General features: G+C 42.9%; 1 protein-coding gene across 1 annotated transcript in view; it reads left to right on the forward strand.

Annotated features, from left to right (window-relative positions):
- CACNA1A (calcium voltage-gated channel subunit alpha1 A) overlaps positions 1-25,023 on the forward strand; it is a 280,383-nt gene that overhangs the window by 104,946 nt on the left and 150,414 nt on the right. The window contains exons 4-5 of the mRNA XM_072947567.1: positions 8,996-9,101; positions 11,229-11,368. Coding sequence (XP_072803668.1) covers positions 8,996-9,101; positions 11,229-11,368 — 246 coding nt within the window. The remainder of the gene's footprint in view (positions 1-8,995; positions 9,102-11,228; positions 11,369-25,023) is intronic.

The raw sequence follows: 25,023 nt of genomic DNA on the forward strand, positions 1-25,023 counted from the left end.
AATTTCCAGGTTTGATCTTAAGCCAAGAGGTAGATGGAATGTACAGAGAAGGCACTGAGGAAATGACCACTGCACAGGGGTAACGTACAAGAAGATAGGAGGACTTCCCCTCGGTGGAGTGAACATACCAGGGAATGTGGTTGTGAATTGGATCAGGAGAGAGAGACTTCACATCACTCCGATGTCTCCAGGAACTTTCCTGTCCTGAAAAAAGAGAAACAAAGAGAAGTCTTCAATCCTTACTGGGAGCCTCAGACCCCAAGAGTTTAAAATCGACCACTACCTCCTGCTCAAAACTTGTTTTGATAGTTTTTTTCCTTTTTTTTTTCATCAAGGGAACTTCGTTTTGCTGTGTGTGTGTGTGTGTGTGTTTTCCCATAAGTCACATTAATTCTTCCACGTTTAAACTTTTTGGTACAGAGCAATTTATGCATTTCAATCAGGGATTTAATTTCAGAATGAATACACACACATTCACCTCACTTTTTAAAAACTGCAAAAGATAGCCCTGTGAATCTCCAGGTTGGATTTGGCAGTATCTTTGAGAATTTTCAGGCAGGTAACCCCTCCTCAAAGCCAGCAATTCCACATCTTGGAATTTATCCCGCAGGGAAAAATCCTCACCAAGGCACAAAGATGTATGGTCACATTATTCATCACAGCTTTGCTTGTAATAAAGACAAACTGGAAGCATTTCGGGGAATATTAAATAAATGATGATGCATCCATTCACAATAATACTGTACAGCCTTTTAAAAGAGGGAAGGCCATTGTGCTGATATGGAAAATGTGTCCAGTGTGGTGAGGGGCACAGCAAATTGCAGAAAATTATGTCTCACAATCCCAGTTTCATAAAGGAAAGATGCGATCTTGTATGCTTGTTTTCATTCATTTAACACTATTTATTGAGCACCTACTGTGGGTTAGGTCCTGCTTTAGTTGCTCGACACACAATCGAGAACAAGTCAGACAAATCCTTACCTTCATGGGGTTGACATTCAGTGAGGGAGACCACCACAAATAAGATAGATAAATAACAGACGTCATTTGTTTGATGCAAAAAGTTGCTAAGAAATAACAAACAAGCCAAAAACAAACAGGAGAGAGAGAGAGATGGTGTTGTTGACAGGTTGGGACTTTAGATCTTGTAGCCAGGGAAGCCTTTACAAAGAAGACAATGTTTCAGTACAATTTGAAGGAGGTGAGGGATAAGCCGTCTCATACCTAGGAAAAAACTAGGAGAGAGAGTAGCAGTAAAAAGAATGTGTGTAGGGGGAAATATGAGAGAGAAACTGTGGGCCACTAGCATTGATTACCTCTGGGAAGTGGAGGTGGTGTAAGGACCTTTCACTTTTTGAATGATATGTTACGAAGTTTTAAAACTAGAAAAAATACAGTAAGCATGTATTCCTATTATAAGTGAAACCATGTTTTTAAAGACACAAAGCTTAATTTAGCAGAAATTTTGAAGCCATTTAGTTTTTAAATGGAATTTGAGGGCTAAGGGGAAAAGTCAGCTGGAAAAGTCAGTGAGTGAAAGCATGAGGGGGACTCTGAGAATCCAGGTTGGGGGAGAGGGAACGAGGAGAATAACCAATAGGGATTTTTTAAAAAATTGAGGTGAGGTTCACATAACATAATTACCCATTGAAGAGTGAACAGTTCAAGGGGGAGGATATAGCTCAGTGGTAGAGTGCATGCTTAGTGTGCACAAGGTCCTGGATTCAATCTCTAGTACCTCCATTTAAATAAATAAATAAACTTAGTTACTCCCCTCCAACAACAACAACAAAAATTTTTTAAAAAGTGAACAGGTCAGTAAATCAACTCTGCTTAAATAAAAAATAAATAAAGCAAACATCTGGTGTGATTTAGTGCATTCAGTGTTGTGCATCCCCCACCCCCACCTCTGTCTAGTTCCAAAACACCTTCATTACCCCAAAAGGAAACTCTATACCCACTAAGCATTTCTCACCTTCCTCCAGCTTCTGGTAAGCACCAATCAGCATTCTGTCTCTATGGATTCACCTATTCTAGATAAACAAAAGATTGAAACAGCCCCAAAGTAGGTGAGTGGATAAACAAATCGTGATATATCCATACAATGGAATATTATTCAGCCATAAAAGGAATGGCATATGGATACATGCCACAATATGGATGAACCTCAAGAACATTATTCTAAAGGAAAGAAGCTCGACATAAGAGGTCACATATTGTAGGATCCCATTTATATGAAATATCTGATGGATATTTTTGAAACACTTATTTTAAGCCTGATGTTCGGGGAGTGGGCCACACACATTCATTGTGTTTTGTTCCTGGAAACACTTCAGATTTTAGAGACGTTCTCATCAGCCATGATGAGAGTAGGTGTTGATGCTTTCCAGTGAAGAGAAGGGACTGAGCCTTACATGATTAAAAAAAGAAATAGGAAAAATTAATAATACTAGTAGCAGCAATTGTAATAAAAGTCGTAAACATTGATTGCATGATTACAATGAAATGAACCCCATGTTCTGCTTTCATAAGCATATGAAGTTTTCTGAACATCACAGGAACCAGTGTAAATAATAATAAGACTCTCACATTTACTGAGTACATGCTGTAGACCAGGCCTGGTTCTAAGTGTCTTATTGTGTATATCCACCTACCTGCCTGAAGAGATAGGTGCTACTTTTCACATTGTATGTAATGTGAAGAAGGAAGGTGAGCCTCGGAGAAGGAAACTCCTTTGCCCAACACCATTACTGTCTGATCCCCAAACCTTTCCAACTACCCTGCTTTATGATTTCTCATGCAGATATTTCCAGTTTTCTGAGCAGAAACATGACTTAGCTGCCCTGGGTAGGCTACCCTTTTCAGAACTAAAGTATTAGAAATCCTTGGGTGGTATTAAAAAACTAACAACACATCAAGCCTATTTAGTGTTGAGATTTTAATTTTCTCTTCATTTGATTTTCCTGCTGACATAACGAATCTTTTTTCCCCCTGTTTTGGTGCCTCTACTGTGTGTGTTAAATGTAGGTCTTTACAAATGTCTCAGTGTTAATACTTGACGCTGAGTTTCCCTGCCCTGCTCCAGGCTTACCATGTCTGGGTGGATGTGTGATTAAACTTGTGCCTCTTGCTGCTGGCCGTGGTGCTGAAAACATCACCGCTAGGGCCTCAAGCTGACCCGCTGGTGGAGAGCTCTTTTCTAGGCTTGATTTTAGTCCTGTGAGTTGGAGAGTTCGAAGCCCATGTCTGAGAACTTGAGAGAGAGTCTTTGGATTATTAGAAGTTGAAATATTCATTAATATGACGCCAATGGGGTGGGCTTATGAAGGTGTGGACTAGCATGCAATGGTTGATAATTACTACATTAAACTGTGGCATTTGGTTGGGACTCAGGTGAGAACTAATCCATTTGGCCTCATCCATTTGGTTAACATCCCAGGTGTACCCCAGCTCCAATTTTTAAATAAAGGCAAACCCAGCCACCTTCTAATAAGTAAGGGTAAACTGTTGGGTGGTCTGGGAGGACCACCAGCTTAAAGGCATGGATCTTAGGGTGAGGCCTGGCTCTTCCAGTAGCACATGCATGACCTTGAGCAGTTTGTTAAACCTCTCTGAGCCTTGATTTCCTTATCTGGGAAATGGGGCCTGCAATAGAACCTACCTTGTAGAATTGTTGCAAGGAATGAACTGAAGCAATGAATGTAAAGTTCTTAGCACGGTGTCTGCCCAACAGAGCGCTCAGTTAACAGCAGCTGTAATTGTGGCTGTTGTGTCTACTAATCGCCCCATAATAGTTGATCATATTGCTAAGTTAAATTGTGGCATCTGTTTCATGGAGCAAGGAATATATCCTACACCCATACATCCAGGGCCCTGGTACCCCCTACTCTTTCCCTGATAATTGTGATGAGCATGGAGCTAGCATGAGAATAAGGCCTGCTTGACTTCTCTCCACAAGCTCAACTGCTTTGTTGACTCACTGATGTATCTGTTTCCTTAGAACACACACATCAGGCAGCCCCTATAGTAGAGACAAGACCTTGATGCGTTAACAAACCTGATTTGATTTTTCACACCAACCACAGGAGATTGGAAGTGAGGTAGGAATGATAGGGGGAGGAAGAACACCACAAAGAGAAGGATGAATTACTTGGCCGTTCTGCAAGGTCTTGCTAAGGGGCTAGAGCCATCAACCATGCCCACTTTACAGATTGATTTTCCTTGATGTTCTGGATCCCAAGAGCGGCTCCTGTTCACAGATGCAGCCCTTCTTCCCTGCAAAGAATCCCTTGGTTGTTTGCAGTGTCACACATCGCCCCTCGCTGTGGCCTCTGGGTCTTGATCAATCTAATTGTAGGGGAAGCTTTGTGTATCTGCACTTGCCTGCAGGGCTGTTTGCTAGCCTGACTTCCACCAGCCATTTCAGGAGCCAGCTTTTCCTCCCACCAGGGATGCTTCTCTCCTTTCAACACCCCTCCTCCACTTGGCCTCTTTGGCTGGCTGATTATTCTGGATCCCGCTGACACAGGTGCTTTCTCCCCAAACCAGTCAGGGAGCAGGAAGGCTCGGCTCAGCTATCAGAGGCATTGCTCACCGCAGCTGTGAGTTAGAACCAAGGCTTTCTAAATTGGGAGGATCAAGCACGACTCAGGATTGGGCTGAGAAAGCCTCACTTCCCCCTGCCTGGACTACCTTTGACTTCTACTTGCAGAGAGGATCTCCTCCTTGCCAAGAACTCGGTACCCTATCTTTGTTTCTGTGTTCCAGCCGCATCATTGCATGTTTCAAGGAGCTGATCGTGTCTGTAACATACCCATGGAGACTTGGCACGTGATGAAGTGAGGGGAGAGATGCAGAAAGAAGGACCCACCAACCCTTCCTTCCACAGGTGTTTACTGAGCACCTGCTGTATAACTGATGCCCTCTTAGGTGCCAAGAACAAGGCAGTGAACAAAGTAGACAGAAATCCCTACTTGTCTAGAGCTGATTGTCTGTTAGGCAAGAGAAACAGTGAACAAGATAAAGAAGAAAAGTATAACATGTTTGGGGCCAAGGGAAAAAATTAAGTAGGAAAAGGGTGGTGAAGTCCTCACTGAGGATGTGACTTTTGAGTAAAGACCTAAAGGAAGTGAGGAAGGGAACAATGCAGGTCTCTGGGGAAAAGAGTGTTCTGGGAGAGAGACTAGCAGGTGCAAAGGCCCTGGTGGAAGAATGTGCCTCGTGTGTTTGAGGGACCTGGAGGAGGCCACTGTGGCTCCAGCTGGGTGAACAAGGGGGAGACTGGGAGAGATGAGGGCAGGGCCTCGCTGGCTGCTGGGAGCACTTTGACTTTTTTTTCTGAGTGAGATGGGAGCTGTGGAAAGGCTGTAAATCCTTCCACGTGCAGTAAGCATGAATTTCCTTCTCTGTTTCTTTTCTCATTTCAACATGGCTTTTATTCCACCAAGATCCTGGGTTTCTTTTCAGCCCCCTTGAGTGGAGGCAGAAGACTGATCAAGGCCACCTGAATTCTCCTGGGGGTCAGAATGTGAAGGAGAAAGGTGAGCCCCCACTTCTTTCTGGATGACTCAAAGCCACAATTACCTGGGCTCCTCCTCCCCCTGAAATAGATCTAAGGCAGCACCTCCCAAACTTCAGTGTGCACACAGATCCCCTGGAGATCTTGCTAAAATGCATATTCTGACTCAGCAGGTCAGCGTGGGGCCTGACCCTCTGCTTTTCTAATGAATGTTGCCTATGCAGTTGGTTCTTGGACCACACATTTAAGTGTGTGTGACCTTACACACACAAGGGTGTAAGGTCACTGTTGCAGATTCCCACTTGGGTTGTCCCTGTGGACATTGGCTGGGTCTGTGGGTATGTGGAGGGAAAGAGGGATGACATTGGACAGCCAGTGTGTCCCTGGCTAACAAAAAGTAAGAAAAAGAAATAAGATGGGGGTGGGCAGCCTCTTTTTGTTGGCCCACGTGCTGACTAAGGCTTTGTTGTCGTACCCGGAGAGCTCCAGGTCTGAAATCCAGGTGCCAGCAGGCAATTGAAACCCTGATAACGCAGCCCATAAAAGTGCTGCTTGCTGCTGGCCTTCTGGGACTCTTCCTGGAACCTCAGCTCAAAGCTGATGCAAAGGAAGTCATATCGCTGCCATTTAGGGGCAGGAGGCCAGGGGGCCCGAAGAGTGAGGTGGTGGCTTCGTGCAGAAGCAAACAGGGAGCTAGTTGGCAGGAAGGGGAAACAAAATCATCAGATTCAAATCATGGCTTCAGAAGCCTCGGCAAGGGGAGGCCAGGGAAGGGCTTGGCATTGCTTCTCTGTGTACAAATATTGTCTCTTATTTTCTGGGCTGCAGGGTGAGGCAGAATGGAGTATTTGTGCAACACAGCCCCGCTTTGTTCTCTGTGCTCCTAATGACTGTCAGCTCGGAGGCAGGAAGCCAATCAGAGACGATCGTCAGCAGGAATGGCTTTTGTTGGCTCCCCGAATTGCCCTGAGTCTTGGATTTGCTTTTCAAAGTGTGCGTGGAGCTAAGCTTTCAGCTGGAGGCAGAGGCTATATTGAAGCTGGTGACAAAGATCTGGTTTGCCTGGTTTACTTAGATTCTTACTCCCAGGTGGTCTATTCCAGACTTTGTTTTCACACTTGGAAAGTGGGTATACACTCCAACTCCACTTTTAGCCTGTGGCTTTATGGAGTTTCCAAAATACCAAATGTAACTCTGGGGCCAAACGGAAGACCAAGGCCAGTTAAGTTTCCAAGAGAGAAAGCTGGGTGGAGGGCGAAAGTTTAACCTGGGCAAGTTCAAGACAGGCTGTTTGATGGTTCTGTTAAACAGTGGATATTAGTGTTTTCGGGGGACACTTGGGAATATCCGGAGATCACTTTTGGTTGTCATCAGTTTTGATTGTCATAACCGGAGAGGAGGGTGCTAATGGCATCTAGTGGGTGGAGACCAGAGAATCTGCTCGTCTTACAGTGCACAGGACAGCCCCACTACAGAGAATGGTCCGCCCCAAATGTCAGTAGTGCCGAAGCTGGGAAACCTTGTTCCAGGGTAACCAGTACCCTGGGGCCTTCCTTCTCCTTCCTGCATCCATTTCTCCACACTTAAACCTCCTTCTCAGAGATGGCCAGCTTTGTTGACCTGAGGGTGGTTCTGCAGGTCTGGTGAGGGGACAGGGATTCTCGTTCACCAGCTGATCAGCAGATCAGGCCCTAATATGAAGTGTGCAGGACAGACCCTCCCCAAGGGCAGACCCTCTGGTAGGACTATCTGGTAGGACTATCTCAACCTGGAGGAGAGCTCCCCGGATGCAGGGGGAAGTTTGTTCCTGGAGAGAGAGGAATGTGCATCTGGAAATCGTCACATGCAATAGCCCCTTCCCTCCCTCTGATCTTGAAAGGCCTGCTTTTCAGAGGCTGGCCCTGACCACCATATTGTATTTTTTGTATTGAAGTGAAATTCACATAACAATACTAACCATTTTAAGTGAGTAATTCCATGGCCTTTAGTACAATCATCATGTTGTTCAGTTGTCACCTTTAGTTCCAAAACATTAAGTGGCCACTCACCATTTCCCCCTCTCCCAGCCCTTGGCAACCACCAATCTGCTTTCTGACTGTAGATTTGCCTGTTCTGGACATTTCATGTAAATGGCATTCATACAATTTGAGGTCTTTTGTGTCTGGCTTCTTTGACTTACCATAGTGTTTTCAAGCGTCATTTACTTTGTAGCAGGTATCGGCACTTCATTTTTATGGCTGAATAATATTCCATTCTGAGGCTATATCACATTTTGTTTAACTGTTCATTCCTTGATGGACCTTTGGGCTGTTTCTACCTTTTGGCTATTGTGAATATTGCTTCTATGAACATGCCTTTGTGTACCAGTTTTCCAGTTCTTTTGGTATATACCTAGGAGTGGGATTGCTGGGTCATGTGGTTAACTCTTCGAAGAATCATCAGAATATTTTCCACAGTGGCTACACCATTTTACATTTCCACTAGCAGTGTACAGTGGTTCCAATTTCTCATATTCTCAACAACGCTTACTGTTTTCTGGGTTTTTTTTTTTTTTTCATTCTGGTCATGCTACTGGTTGTGAAGTGGTATCCCGTTGTGGTTTTGATTCGCATTTTGTTAATGGTTAAGGATGTTGAGCATCTTTTCATGTGCTTATTGGCTATTTGAATATCTTCTTTGAAGAAATGTCCCTTCAGACCCTTTGCCTTTTATTTAATTGGGTTATCTTTTTGTTGTTGAGTTGTAAGTGTTCTTTGTATATTCTGATACTAGACCCTTATTAGATATATGATTTGCAAATGTTTTCTCCTATTCTGTTGGTGGTGTTTTTTTCACTTTCTTGACAGTGCCCTTTGATGCACAGAGTTTTATATTTGGCAAAGTCCAATTGATCTATTTTTTTTCTTTTGTTGCTCATGCTTCTGATATCAAATCTGATTGCTGTATTTTAAATTACAATCACCGACCTCCTTCCCTGCTTTTTCCCCCTGTAGCATTCACCACCTTCTAATGTACAGTGTAATGTGGTGCCTCACTCACTTCTCCACAGGGGCAGAGATTTTTGTCTATATTACTCTCAGCTGTGTCCCCAGTACCCAGAACAGGACCTGGCACACACTGGGTGCTGAATTAATATTTATTCAATGAATGTTGGAAGTGAGATGGAAGGAGAATATTCACATTTTCCTTACAAAGTCTTCTGTCAGATTTTTAGTGCAGTGGTACTAGTCTGTATGAGACTGCAACAGTGGATACGTGTCATTATACATTTGCTCAGACTCATGGAATATACAAGACCAAGAGTGTGAACCGTAATGTAAGCTGTAGACTCTGGGCGATCATGGTTTGTCATGTTGATAACATGGAAGGCCATGCATATGTAGGGGCAGAGGGCATGTAGGAAGCCTCTGTACTTTCTCCTCAATTTTGCTTTGAACCGAAACAAAGTTGGAAAGATTTTCCTTAATTCTGTGATACTCCCTTTGAATATATGATTTTAGCCACCATCATAGCAAACTGCATTGTCCTCGCCCTGGAGCAACACCTACCTGATGATGACAAGACCCCAATGTCTGAACGACTGGTGAGTGATGTCTCTTGGCGGTGGTGGTGGGGGGGCAGGTCTCTTCTTCGCTTTGGCGGCAAATCAGTGTTGGGAGTAGGGGCTGAGGGCAGAGTGAGCTCTCAGTCTCAGCACCAGGAACCAAAATCGTGGGCTCCCTATGTGGGGAGACTAAATTTCACAAACACCAATAATCTGGGGAGAGAGATGCCCTCACTGCCTGTCCTTCACTCTTGGCCCCACCAGCAGACCTCATGGAGGGGGATGGATGAGAGCAGTCCCATTGTCCACGAAAAGTCACATTCAAAACAAAATTAAATTCTTAGGAAAAATGTTGACCCTACACCAATACACAGAGAACAGGACAGTGAACTCCTTATGAATGCATCATCCAGATTCAATAACTGTCAAGATTTTGCCTTATTCTGTATTTTCTGTCCTTTTTCATTTCCTTGGTTTGTCTTTTTTTTTAATTTAATTATTATTTTTTTTTATGGAAGTAGGGTTGGTTTGTCTTTCTTAGGCAAAGTATTTTAAGGCAAATCTCAGATAGTATGTTAATTCACTGCCATATACTGAAGTCCACATTGCTAAAAATAGAAGTGTTTTCTTATATCATCACAGGGACATGTTCACACCCAATACAACAGTGAGTCCCTGGAATTATTGAAGACCGAGTCAGTAGTCAGATTTCTGTGATTGTTTCAGAGATTCCATTTTACAGTTGGTTTGTTTGAACCAAGGTCCAAACATGGTCGAGATTTTATGTTGCTGAAGACGTTTAGTCTAAAGCAGTATTGTCCTGCCGTTGACTCTACAGGAACCAGTCCAGTTGCCCTCAGGAATGTCCCACATTCTGACTTTTGCCTGGTTGCCTGCTTAGGATGTCACTTAGCACTATCTTCCAGTCCCCATGTTTCCTAAATATGAATATCAGCTCTGGAGGACATTCAAAATCCTTGATCATTTGGTGAAACTCTGTGGAGTTGTCATCTAGCCTTGGATCCCTCCTGATGCCCCTTGTCATCCCCCAGCTCCCTGGTTCCTCCCCTGGCATTCTGACAGTGCCGAGAAGGAGCCCTCGCCCGTCTCCAACACCCTTTCAAAGCCAGCTGTGGTAACTCAAGTGTAAGGAGAGCGAGATGGCAGAATCCACTCATTCCTCATCCACAGAGTATGGATGGTCTCAAGGCTTTTACATTTTCATAGCTGGGTATTATAATATACGTTCTAAAAATATAGAACTAGTCTAGAAAAACTATGATTTCAAGACTTTTCATTGGTTTGTTTTTGCTTAAGACCAAGCTAAGTAAAAGGAATCCACTGGAAGAATAGTAAGCAAATCATGCTCTCAGTGGTAGGCTGGTATGGGAAAAAAATCATAAGAGCAGAAGGAAAATGATCAAAGTTGGAGAAATGTTGTCATAAGAGATGGGGAGACATCCATGTAGATGGAGCACAGCTTACAGCTTAATTTCAAGTACCATAGACAATCAGCTAGAAGCCAGATCTGGCAGGAGGTCTGGCAAGGAGCTGGGGGCTGGGACACTGGCCACTTACCAGCCAGTGCAGAAGTATTAATTCCATTATTTTTGCAACCTGAATAGCTGTATTGGTACATACCAGCTTACGACCATCATGAGTGTCAGATTTGAGGGTGAGGTCAGTGCACAGGGTCTCACCACAAAAGCCTGAATGATGAATGTGACAAATAATCGTTCTAAACCAGAGCTTTCTCATAGAACTTCTTGCAGAGTGAGAAATGTCCTACATCTGCACTGTCCAATATGGTAGCCACTGGAAATGTGGCTAGTGTGACTGCAGCACAGAATCTTTTGCTTCATTTCATTTAAATTCATGTAAATTTAAATGGTCACATGTAGCTCACGTCCATACAATTCTATTTGGCCCAGTAGTGTGTAAAACTGGCCAAAAAGAATGAAGGAGGTGTCTTCTCCACGCTTCTGTTTTTCTTTCAAAAACCTTTGGACACAGTAACTCCAGGCAGGATGCAGTGGGGGTAAGTGAGCACTAGAAGGTCAGGAGAGGTGAGGGGAAAGGGGTACAGATATCTGAGTCAGCTGGTTACCTGTTTGCACCAATCTCTGCCCAGCTTGAGACACTGACCTTCCCCTCTCTCCCTTCCAGGATGACACAGAACCATACTTCATTGGAATTTTTTGTTTCGAGGCTGGAATTAAAATCATCGCCCTTGGGTTTGCCTTCCATAAAGGCTCTTACTTGAGGAATGGTTGGAATGTGATGGACTTTGTGGTGGTGCTAACAGGGTAAGTGACGTGTGCTGTGTTTCTTAGAATTATCTTGAATTACAAGGACTTTGGAAACATTCATTGTGGTCCAGGCTGGGCTCGGGAAGGCTGAGCCCCCATATTCTTCCTCCACATGCATTTGCCTTCTTCCCCGACCTCCATATCTCGGCTGCATATTACAGTGGATGCTTTCTGTTATAATTAGAATAATAGCTGATTAGAATTGACTGCTTCCAAAGTGCTTTATGTGCATTCTCTCGTTTAATCCTCCACAACAACCCAATGAATTAGGAAATATTAATATTCCCATGTGACCAGTGAGGAATCTGAAGCACAGAGGGAACTTGCCTGAAATCACCCAGCTAGTAAGTGATGGAGACGAGATTTGAACCTAAGTGTATGTGATTCCAGAACTCAAGTTTTTAACTATTGTGCATGCATGGTCCTTTAGCTTTGTTTGGGGATTTCTTGCCTTTATTTTAAGTTGGCAATTTTTTTTTTGAGGACTTTTGGGTGCAAGAAATTGTGGTGGGACTCTGTAGAAAACCAGTCTAAGTAAGGTGCAGTTACTGCCCTTGAGGAGTTTTCAGATCTGATCCAATGAACCATAGTTGAATGGTGAATGTGTATACACTTTCCACCAAGGACCCATATAAGCTAACACTAGCTGCCATAACAACAATAACAAAAAAATCCAGAACTGGGTAATGACTTGAACACAACAGAAGTTTATTTCTCACTCATTGAAAGTCCAGAACAGTTGTTCCTCATTGGCAGGCTTCCCTCCTCCACGCAGTGATTGAGGGGTCCGGGCCCTTGCTACATTGTGACTCCTTATTGTTGACCCATGGATTGGGTCTGCTTGTCTGCATCAAACCATGGAAGAGAAACGAGAATGGATGGTGATGCTTGGGAAGTTGTGTGGGCCTGGCTGGGACCTGGCACATAACCTCTTCTGCTCATATGCCTTTGGTTAGAATTTAGTCACATGCCCGCACATGGCTGCAGGGAAGCTGGGAAACATTGGAAGGAAACAGAAATGAAGAGCCAGTCAATCTCTTAGGCCCCAAAGCCCTTTATTGGGTCCCAGTATGGACATTATTATTTCATGATGATTTCTGACTTTTCCACTTACCCACTCCTCTCCCCTGAGCTAAGTCTGTTTCTTCTCTTCCAAGACCTCTGTTCATTGGGAGGTCATTCTCCTCATAGGATCATAGTCCTCTATGGGGTCATGTCTGTGTGGGGTCACAGTTCTCCTCTTTGGGTCATGGTTCCCTTCTGTGGGGTCATATTTCTCCTATAGTTTCTGTTCCTGCTCCAGGTCCTGTCTCTCTTGGCAGATGTCATGGGTCTTAGTACCCATGCTCTGTTGGCTGGGCTCACACAGTTCAGGTTTTGAACACATCTGTTGTTTCTGAACAACGTTGTTTCTCACAGAAGGAGCTGTGTCACGTTGGGCTGTTTCAGTAGAGGCATTCAGATTTGCGTGGGCTGTTGTGAGGACCCTGAGCTGGCTCTAGCGGGCTTGGGTGTTCACTGAAGGACCTCTGTTTGCTGTGCCCACAGTCCCTTGGTTTGGAACCTTGGCAGATTCCTGGGCCATGTCATGGCATTGAGCACTTTTCTTAGCTTGCTAGGAAACTTATCTGTGAAACAACCCAGTGGTTAACTTTGTTGTTGTTGTTTAAAACTGTATAATAAAATAATAATAATAAAAATAAAATAATAATAATAAAAATAACCAGACATTCAAAAAGAAGTGGAGAATAATATAACAAATACCTGTATATGCAAATATTCATTCAGTAAATATTTATTGTGCAATTACTACGTGCCAGGCTCTGGTACATAGCAGTGAACAAAACAGACAGAAGTCCCTCCTCTTGTGGAATTGATATCCTAGTGGTGAAGAAAGACAAAAATGGATGAATGAATGAAGTATCTAGTATGTTAGATGGTGGTGAGGGCTATGGAGAAAAAATAAAGCAGAGAATGATGGGTGGTATTATGGGCAGGAGGCCTAGGAGCCAGGGAAGGTGGGAAGGTGATATTTGAATGAAAACTTGAAGGAAGTGAGTGCAGAAGCTACAAGGGTGGCTAGCAGAAGAGCGTGCCAGTCAGAGAGAACAGCAAGTGCAAAGGCCCTAAGGCTGAACTGCATCTGGTATGTTTTATGAACAGTGGGGAGGCCAAGGTGGCTGGACCAGTGTGAGTGAGGGAAAGAGTGAAGGAGGTGAGGACAGGGAATTGATGGGACAAACTGCCATCAAAATGAAACCTTCATAATACAGTGTACGTCCCTGCATTCCCTTCCCTGGCCCTGTACCTTCCTCTCTCCATATGGAAGCACTTTCCTGAATTTTGTGTTTATTATCTCCATTTATGTATCTATACTTTCATGTAAGAACATAAGAAATATATGGTATATATTTTACATTTTGACTATATAAGTATAGAAGAAGTATATCCAATATTGTGTTGCATGCTTTAAGTTTCTCTATAAATGTTTTCTTCTACAACCTGCCTTTTGCATTCAACATGAGATTCATCTGATTGACAAGAATAGGTCCCATTCATCCATGTTCACTGCTGCATAGTATTCCGTGGTATGAATCGTCTACTATGTATTTATCCATTGGGGTTGTTTTCAGCTTTGTGCTATTTTGAACCAATCTGTCCTCTTGTTCTTGCAAGTGGGTTTCTCCATGGCATATATGCAGGAGATGAATTGCTGAGCTGTGTACCATACGCATCCTCAGCTTCACCAGATATTGTCAAATTGCTCTGTAAAGTGGCTGGACCAATTTATGCTCCCTGGGGGCTGGCTTTTGCTGGCACGGACTGGCAGGAAGAAGCCTTAAAAAACCCCTGCTGTTTTATAACAGGGTTCTTGAAACACCTTGGGAAACTCATACACTGTTAAGGAAGTAGTAGGTCTCAATAGTGATCAATAAGTTGAAAGGCAGCCCTTCCATAGGTTAGTTTGCTGCTTGGGTGTTTGTATCTGCTCCTTGATTACAACAAGATGGTTTTTTTTTTTCTTCCCTTGGTAGTTTCCTGATATCCGATGAGCCTCTAGAGGAGAAATTCTTCATCTGGGACGGATAGGTCCTAAGAATGCAAGTTGGAATTAATGGGATTCATGAACCTTCTGAAATTCCATGCAAAAATTATGTGTGTTTGTATATTTTTCTGGTCTGTCATTTTCATGAGAGTCTCAGGAGGTCCTGATTCTCAAGCCCCTAGGAGTCACTATTGTTAGATTCTATTCATTTCTTAACCCCTCTCCTTTCCTTATTTTTCCCGCATTTCTTTCTTTTGCTTTTCTTGCTCTTACTTCTCCAGTAATCAATCTTCCTTCCATATTGTCTGGGAGTTCTACCTCCTTCAAATCAGGCATATAGCTCAAATTTCATGACTTCAAATTCCAAGAGGCTGTTTAGCCTCCTCTTGGGTTATAAGCTAGGAATGGCGAGAGAAGACTAAAAAGCTTTGCCAGCAGCCTTCTGCACAATGTCCAATGTTTTTCCAGTGATGGCGAAATGCAGCAAACTCTTAATATCATGTTCTCGAGGGGAGGGGACTCGAGTGTACTAATTTGACATTGAGACAAAGATGACTTTGATGAGCACTTTCTGATTAACTCATTGTCTCCTCACATGTTTAAGCAAATCACAACATTAAAACACCAGTCATTTTTCATAGAGTACCAAGGTTTTCGCCTTCTTGGATGATGTTTGGTGGAAAAGATGTTACCTATGGATTTTTGTTTGTTCTGTGTAGCTCAAGGCCTCAGAAATTCTAACTTTGTAATTTATCAAACTCCTTCAAAGCTCCCTCCCATTGTATTTGAAGTTCTGATCATGAAACTGAAAATGTGTAAGAGGAAGATTTCAGAAGCTTGGCTATATTTCTGAGATGACAGAGCTTTTACTGTAATGTTCGGATGTATATGTGTATAATGTATATGTAAATAGTGTATATAAACATCTAAGAGGTCAAATAATACACTTGTGCATGTTAAGAAAAGAGTCTGAACACTGCCAGGGTAGCAATGAAGATGACTGAGTTTGTTTTGGGGACTTGGGGGTTGTAATTAGGTTCACTTATATATTTTAATTTTTTTAATGGAGGTACCAGGGATTGAGCCCAGGACCTCATGCATGCTAAACATACACTCTCCCACTGAGCTCTACCCTCCTCACTAAGACAATTGTTTCTTTGTTCACAGGCTTAGCACTGTACCTGGCCTATAGTAGGTACTCAGTAAAATAAATGTTTGCTAAGCTGGAAGGTGGCAACACTTCTGATAATCAGTGTTCTGGGGAATTTACTAAGCTGTTTAAGGAGATGGGGACCACTGCATTGATAGAAATAGTCAAACAGTCCAGGAGTCTCTGACAGATATCCTGACATCAGATAAGGCATGGGACAGATGAGCTCTGGGTTTCTACCTCCTCTGACATTTTGTGACTGAAAATGAAGTTTCTGGGGAGAGATGAATTAGGGTTGGGGATTAATAGACACACATTATTACATATAAAACAGATAAACAACAAGGACCTACTGTATAGTATAGTGAACTATATTCAATTTCCTGTAATAACCTATAATGGAAAAGAATCTGAAAAGAAAAAAAATATGTATGTACATATATATAACTGAATCACTTTGCTGTACACTTATAAATCAACTACACTTCAGTAAAAATTAAAAAAAGAAAACACCAAAGTTTCCCTTTTGGAAGGTCCTATGAACTGCCCAGGCTTTGGGCAGCTTTGTTGAGGACAGAAGTGAGGAAAAGAACCAAGTATTTGGAGACCAGCAGGGAAGGATGTTGGCTTTGTTTTTGTAGCATCATTGAATGATAGGGCTCAATGGACTCTGGCAGGTCCAACCCCTTTGTTTTACTCACAGGGACTTAAGACACAGGGAGGCTAAGTGATTTTCCCCAAAGTCATGTTGAGATGGTGGATAATCAGGAATCTTCCAGAATCAGAAGGTATAGTCACGTCAAGAAGGCTTGGAATCCCACTGTGGGGGCAGTGAGGGTGGTGGAGATGATTAATGCCATCCCCTGGGTTCTGCCATTAGTTTTTTCTTCTCTTTCTTTCTCTTTTCCCTCAAGTTCCCAGCCTGTGGTCCCCTTCCAGAGAAATAGAAAGGGATCCTCAGAGAGTAATCCCAGTTCCCCACTTTTTATATACTTGAGGAAACTGAGGGCCAGAAGGATCAAAATGTCTTGGCCAGAGTCACACACCTCTCACACTCTCTTCCCTTCTTGATTTACTGAACAACCCATGTAATCATTCCTCAGTGTCTCCTCCTTCCTTTGCCTCCCTTCAGGCTGTTCTGAGTAGCCTGCAAATAAAAACAGCATTGCAAACACAACAACAGCAATAAAACACAACCAGCATTCTAACTCATGAGACCACCTAACGGCTCCTATAAATGCCAGCTGCATTTTATTTTAATGTCTCTTTGCATTAATCTTCTCCCTGCTGCCCAGCAGTGGAGAAGTCACTCTTGGTCCCAAAAAGGATTCCCCACTGTGGCACAAATGCTTTTTATCATTCTGAGAGTTTTAGCGTTGAGAGAGCATTGATCTTTTTATTGTTCAGAGCATTTGGTTGTCATGATATTTGCTGAACCATGTTCCATCAGGAACTGCCTCACTTCCTAGCAGCAGGAGCTTGTTTCCCCATCTTATAACAACAGTGACAGTGATAATAATGATGCAGGCTGCCATGATTGTTACTGTCATCATTTATTGAGCACTTACTGTGTGCCAGCACTATATCAACAATTTCATGTGCATTATCCTGTACATTTCAGTTTCAAAAGCCTTTTTTAAGAGATACATCTGGGGCTCAGGGAGATCGAGCTACTGGCAAAGGATCCCACAGAATAAAGGGAAGATCAGGATCTCAGCTGCTCTGCTAGGACACATCCCTAAAACTAGGATAACCTTGGCCCAAGCTAAGTTCAGACAAAGAGCTATATTCAGGCTGGTGACCTTATGAACATAATACCTGTTATTAACAACAGTGGAGACACTGACAAACTCGAACTTACAAGGCAATTGTAATGTGATATACTATACATGTATATGTGCTCAGTTACTTCTTCCCACCCTCTGTGTTAAGTACCATTATATCTTCATTTTATAGATGAAAAAACTGAGGCTCAAAGAGCTTTAATGACTTTCCCAAAGTCATCCACCTCATAAATAGTAGATCTAAGATTTGAACTCAGGCAGATCTGGATTCAGAATCCTTTTTTTTTGAGTCCTGTACTATTTACCTAAACTCAAGTTTTTCAGGGAAGTCACGGAGATCCTTCCTTTTCTCCTTCATCTTGGGGTCCACTGTGGCAGGAAAAAATGGGCAAAAGAGATTTCCAGAAATGGTAGATTGGCATAGCCTAATGGCTAAGTCCTGGGCTTCACAGTCAGGAGATTGTCCACCAGAGGTGAATTCCAGAACGTGAGTTAATCTTTCTGAACCTCAGTTTTCTCACTTGGAAAAGGGGAGTGATGATAGTGCCTACCTCCCAGAACTGTGGTAGGGAATAGAGAAGGCAATATCTGTGGCAGGTACAGTGAATTGAGCCCCTGGACCTTTCTGAGTGCTTCGTAAATGGAAGTTGGTGAACTGAAGGGAAAAATTAAAAGAGATTCCTTTGGAAGAGTGTGGTTGTTGCTGCAAAACTCCTTGTTTGTACCGCTCATCTGAGTTTACCTGCACCTGTGGTGGGTAGTTTCTCTCCAAGCTCACCTCTTTACATCTCCAATACTCTCATCTTTCTGCATCTCTGTTGGAGAGACTTCCTCCAGAATCGCAGTAGTTTGTTCAGCCCACATGACAGACGTTGAACACCCACAGGAGCAACCCTTAACCAATGAACAAGGGAGCTGGTGTATCAAAATCCTGGCTTTCCCATTGCTCAGTGAGAAAACTCTGAGGAATGTTCTTCAGCCTCTCAAAGGGTCCTCCGCAAGGTTGAATCCCAGTTGCTCACAATGAAACCCATTCGTTAGTACACCCTTTACCAACTTATTTCTTCCTAGTTCACCCCCTTCTAGCTCCATGGATCACCTCCCCGAAGTCCTTGTCTTAGATCTGCTTTCAAAGGATCCCAAACTAACACAAGTAGCAATAGTCAGAAGCCTAGTGGGTTAGAGGTTTCAGCACCCTGGACAGCGCACGGCTTTTTTTTTTTTTTTTTTTTTTTTTTAATTGTCAAAAAGCGTCCTCCTTTCTCCCTCTTTCCCCGCTGGGGTGGGAAAAGATTGAGCAATTGAGCAAGAGCCAGATGGCCAGGTGACGTTGTTTTGTACTGAGCTTCTTGGCCATTTTCCATGTGCGGCTGGAGAAGACCTTGCCATCCATCTCTCCGCAGGTTTGGGGGCTGATCGAAGGCTTGTCCTCTTGAATTGCTATGACAAATGCCAGCCTGCCTCTGGAGAGGCATCTGGCCACCGCCTCTACAGTTCGCAGGGCTAATGACTCCTCTCTTCTCACCAGGGCAGGGAGGTGGCTGCCTGGCGGGCAGAGGAAATCTCCACGGAATAGGAAGCAAGTGGGTGCCTGGGGCCAAGGCAGAGGCTGCCAACTGAAAGACACTGTGCTTTGATCTATGCAGGGAGGGACCGCAGGACCTGCAGATGCCATGTTGTGATAGAGGTCTTAGAAGCCAGACAGTCTCCCCTCTCTCTGAGAACCTGGGCCTGACCTACAGACAGAAGACCCTCACCTTCAGTGTAGCAGAAGAGGAAAACTGAGAATTGGGAGTGGGGAGCTGTGGGAAAAAGAAAGAACTCCTTTTCTTGACTTCTCTTTTATACTCAGCCCTATAACGATCTCATCTAACCTCAAGGGTTTAAGCATCTCTTCTGTGCCTGGACCTCTCTGAGTACCCACTCAGGTGGAAGAGTTCACAGGCATCTCACACTCAAGATGGCCAAAACTGAACTCCTGAGCATCTTAATGTTGTCCTTTTCTGTCTTCCCATGTCAGTGAATGGAAGCTCTGTCCTTCCATGGGCTCTAGTCAAAACTCTTGATGCCTCCTCCCTCTCTCACACACCCCATGGCCAATCCTTCTGCAAATTCTATAGGTTCCATCTTCTAACATGCATTCCCTCTTTATTCCCACCTCCCCTGCCACCACCCTGGGCTAAGCCATCATCATCTCTCAGCTGGGGTGTTAGAGCAGCCTCTGCCTGAGGCTTTCTGCTTCTGCCCTCCTTCCCCCCAAGCCTGTTATCAACACCAGCAGCCAGAAGGATCCTTTTAACACCTAAATTAGATCAAATCACTTTTCTGTTCACATCCCTCCTGTGGTTCCTCTCTCACTCAGTGTAGAAGCCAAAGTCCTCACCATGGCCCACAAGGACTGACATGATCTGCCCCCATCACCTCCCAACCTCATCACCCCCTACCCTCCACGCTCACTTGGCTTCTGCTGAGCCAGGCTCCTGTTTGCTGTTCCTTGACCACTTCAGGCAAGTTTGAAAACTCAGGGCCTTCGCACTTTTCAGTTCTTCTGCCTGGTATGCTCTTTCCCCAAATATCTGCTTCATCCATTCCTTCATCTTCAAGACTTTACTCCAGGGTCCCCTGACCCCTTATCTACAATTTCAACACTCTCCCAATGCTTCCTGGCCTCTGTTGTTTATTTAGATTTTTTTTTCCATGCACTTAGCACTTTGCGACAAACTGGATATTTTACCTATTTATTTTTTTGCCTGTCTTCTCCACTAGGCCAGCCCCATGAGGGCAAGGATTTCACTGCTTCTGCTCATGGTTGTATTTCCCAGTGCCTAGAATAGTGCCAAGCACACAGTAAGTGCTCACTAAATGTTTTTGACTGTCTGAATGAATCAATAGTTATTGTGACCTGCTGACGATGAGGGAAAATAAACTGATCTGGAGACAGAGAAGCCCCGGCCTGAGCCCTCATGCATGTTGGCTGGTCTGGACGAGATGATGCAGTTTTGGAGGGCAGTTGGGAGTGTTGACGCTGGAATATGCCTGCACATGGTTGTGGTCCTACCCCAGGGGCTATGGTGTGTCTTATGTGTCATGGCTCTCAATGGACTAAAACTCTTTTGAAATCAGCTTTGTTAGCCACTTTGTGCTTTCCTAAAGTAGCACAAATATGAACCAGTTTGTGCAGAAGAGGAAGGTCTGGGCAGGGGGGTGTGTATGGTTTCTCCCCGAACCAGGCAGCTGGAGTATGTTTTCTAAGTGTGTAACTCACCTGTGTGTTTTAAACCTCTTTTGGCAACATCGTAGGCTAAAGAGTATCAAATACTTTACTCTTAAGAGTCCCTGCAGCCCTAAGGAGCTTTGATTTGAGGAGTCAAGGTTTTTAAAAGAGACCCAGGCTGTAGGTTATTTTGTTTTTGCTGTTCACGGGCACATTTGGAGGCCACCCACAGAATTTCAGGACATGAAACTCTAACATCAGGGACAGAGGCAGGAAGGAAACCTAAGATTCTCAAATCCTGCTCTGGACATAAAAATGTAGCTGGTGCTCCTTCTTTTGCTTCATGTTGGTACTCCAGAGATTACAGAACAATTGTAAGATAGAATGGACAGGAGGGGGTCAGACTGGGAGGTTCCTAAACTGGACCGAGGAGCTTATACTGGTAGGATGTTTTCAAAGCCGGAACTGTGAAGTATATTGCAGAATCGAGTCCTATGCAAATTTGACTTACGCAAAGTCATTGCTGTGTAATTGGCACACATATAGAAGGGAAAGGAAGAACATAATAATTGAATAGTGAGGTCATTAATACCTGTTGCTCCATTTAGTGAGATTTTTCTAAGAAACTAGCATGATACATGTTCTTCATAGATCCCAGTACATCAGTTAGGAATCCTTTTGTCTTTGGGGGTTTTTTGGAATGTTTTTTCCTGCAAGTAACAGAAGAGACAACTAAAATGGACTTTCACATTAGAGATTTTTGTCACCTGACTTAGAAATACACAAATCAATGGACCAGGATTAGTAGAAAAGCTCAGTGACATCCCTCTACCTTCCACTCCACTTTCCTCCGTGTGTTGAATTTTGACATTAGGTTCTGTTGCCTCAGAGTTGCAAAATGGCTGTCACATCTCCTTCTCTCACAACCTTGTCCACAATCAGGGAAATAATGGCAGAAGGAGAAAACTTTCATTGGAGGCTTTTCTCTTTTTAGCTAGGAAGAAAAATCTTTCCCAGAAATTCCCAACAGGCTTTCCCCTACATCTTATTGGCCATACTTGGGTCACATGACCATGTCTAGTTTCAGAGAAGATCAGAAACATGGATATCTGGCATTTTTACTATTTGATGGGAGGCTAACTCTGCCTGTAGGAAAAATGGCAGAGGGCAATGGCTGTGACAGTTAGCATTGTCTGTCACATGTGGCATACTGTGCTCATTCTTTTATATCACATATTACTGTACACATTATACACACTTTTAATTGCCCAGGCTTAAATATACAAAACCATGTATATTGTACCTTATGGATGATAAGAGTTGTTCAAGAGTATTTTTGAGCATATACCATTTCCCCCTGTGCACTGACTTCAGAACCATAACTTAACTCTTCCCACATAAGACAAAACATCAGTTTGGAGATGTGGGTTCAAATCCTGGCTCTGCCACTAAGATGTGTGACTTTGGGAAATGATTTATTCTACTTAGTCCTTATTTTATTTGTTTGTTAAATGAGGCTTGTATTAATACTAACCTCACTGGGCTGAGGTGAAGATTAGATGGGATAATTTTTAGTACATAGTAAAGCCTGAATGAAATATAGTCAAGAGATGGGGTAGTGGGGGAGGAGAAGGGGGGCAGGAGGCAGAGGAGGAGGATTACTGATTGTGATGGATAAGTCCTAGAATTGAGATGATTCTAAGTCTAGGATGACTTGGGACTCAGGATAATGGAAATAGGAAGGAAAGGATGCATTTATGGTTTATTTCACCAGAAAAAAAGTACATTCCAGAACATGACAATCAGCTAATTATTGACTGGTGTGATGGTGGTTCCACTGTAGGAACACAGGGTGCTTCTGGTGGGAAGAAGTTTTTTCAATCATGTTGAGGTCCCTGCAAAATACCAAAGTAGCAATGTTGCTTTGAGGACAGATATAGATGAGGTTAAAGCTTGACTGGCCTGTTCTGATTTGGGAATCATCCACAGAGGGTTGGTTAAAGCTGGAAAGTAACTGAGCCCTGTAGGCTTGATGGTGTAACAGGCAGGAACACAGACTCAGAGACTCAGGGACCAGAGGGAGAAAGAGGAGCAGAGTAAGAAATAGATGTGGTGGACAGGCAGTTAGGAAGAGAGACCAGCCGTAATTAACTATATCAATTACAGCAGAAGAGAAAAGGAACTCCCTGGGACTTTCGGACTTTGTACAGGTGTGCCTACCTCAGAGATACTGTGACTTCGGTTCCAGACCACCACAATAAAGTGAATAGTGCAATAAAGCGAGTCACGTGAATTTTTTGGTTTCCCAGTGCATATGAAAGTCGTGTTTACACTATACTGGAGTCTATTAAGTATGCAATAGCATTATGTCTAAAAAGAAAAGTACATACCATGAATAAAAGATACTTTATTGCTAAAAAGGCTAACCATCATCTGAGCCTTTAGCAAGTTGTAGTAGTAACATCAAAGATCACTGATTGCAGATCCCCATAACAAATATATTATATTATTAATAATACATACATTACTATTAATAATGAAAAAGTTTGAAAGACTGTAACAATTACCAAAACGTGACACAGAGACATGCAGTGAGCAAATGCTGTTGGAAAAATGACGCCAATAGACTTGCTCAATGCAAGATTGCTACGAATCTTCAATTTATTAAAAAAAATGCAATCTCTCCAAAGCTCAATAAAATGAGGTATGCATGTAAATAGGAGGAAAAGAAGGTTGTTTGTATGGAAGATGGGAATGCATGAAATCTTGGCAGTGGTGATCTGACTGAAAAGAAAAGGAAGCAGATATTACCTACTATATATATAAAATAGATAAACAACAAGGACCTACTGTATAGCACAGAGAACTATATTCAGTACCTTGTAATAGCCTATGATAAAAACAATATAAAAAGGAATATATATATATGTATGTATAAATGAATCACTATGCTGTACATGAGAAATTAGCACATTGTAAATTGATTATACTTCAATAAAAAGTAAGAAGAAAAGAAAAAATAAAAGTAAGCAATAAGTCTAACTCTCTCATTCAGGAAGTTTGGCAAAGAAAGAAAAGAAGAAAATTATTTGGTAGTTCCTACCACTTGTACCAGAGATATAATGAGTTAGATGGTCTCATTTGGGAAACAGCTCAATTTCCGAGGTCTTTTTCCTCTCCTTAACAAAATTTTATATTAGAAGGATGAAATGGTGGGCATGTTTAGAAATATGGAGAAAATGGGCATTGCATATTATTATATATTTCTTCATAAATAAAATTCTGGTTATATCATAGCAAAACATCTGGACAGATTTTCACAATATGTGGAGGGTATATTGGGGGTGGTTTGCTTGGTGGTGTACAGGAAATTTGCTGAGAAGCTCTCTCTCATAGAGGTACAATATGATCCACCAGGGTAGCAGAAATTTGGGTGGCCTCTTTCCAGGAGTGACATGTCTGATGTATGATGGTTTCGTATCTGAGCCCTGCATTGAAAGGTACTTAGGTAATAGAGTCTTCAAGTTGCAGCAGTGCCCTGCAACTCAACGGTTTCTCGTCAGGCAGCTCTAAACAAAAGGGCAGCCAGTATACACACGTGGTGATTAAGACCAAGGGCTTTGGAGTTGGAACAGATTCAAAACCTACCTCCACTATTTCCAAGCTGTGTGTCCTTGGGCTGGTGACTGTGCCTCTCTGAATGTTGGCTTCTTCGTCTGGAAAACAAGAGTAATGACTCTCCCTCTGGGTAATGATACCCCCTCCCTTGTGGAGTTGTTTTAAAGGTTTAATGGTCTAATATCTGACATATGGTGTTTATGGATGGTATTTACCAATGGAAGAAAGAGAAAGGGATGTGGCGCTTCCTTGTACCTCGGTTTCCTCATCTGTGAAATGGGCATAATAATGGTACTATCTCAAAAGGTAGGATTCAGTGAGATAATATGTGGAAAACACTTAGAAACTGGCAAAGAGTGTCAATGATATTAGCTATTAAAAGGCTAATAACTATAATTAGACTGATGATAATAATTATTACTACTTCTCTGGGCCCAGTTCCACTGACTGGCAAGTTAACTGTAGAGAACATTTGCTTTTTATTCACTGGGGACCCAAATCCCACCCTCTTCTTCCAGTATGGGAGAACCCTCCTTTGGGTGTCATGCTGCTGGACCAGAGGACCCCATACTCATGCACAGGTTGAAGGTTAAGGCAGGGTTCCTCCTCTTTGCACCCCTTGATAGTCAGGACACATGAATTCAACTCAGCCAGCCCAGGTTTTCTCACTCAGGAATTTGAGAATGGAGTGACTCAAAAGTGAAGGATGCTATACACCAGAAACTAAATCAACATTGAAAATGAACTATACTTCCATTTTTTAAAAAAGAAAAGGAAAATAATATAGCATGTAAAAAAAATGAAGGTGGTTCTGATTTCCTTCGTGGCAGCAGCCTGCTG

This window comes from Vicugna pacos, chromosome 22, assembly GCF_048564905.1.
Source record: "Vicugna pacos chromosome 22, VicPac4, whole genome shotgun sequence".
Taxonomy (NCBI): domain Eukaryota; kingdom Metazoa; phylum Chordata; class Mammalia; order Artiodactyla; family Camelidae; genus Vicugna; species Vicugna pacos.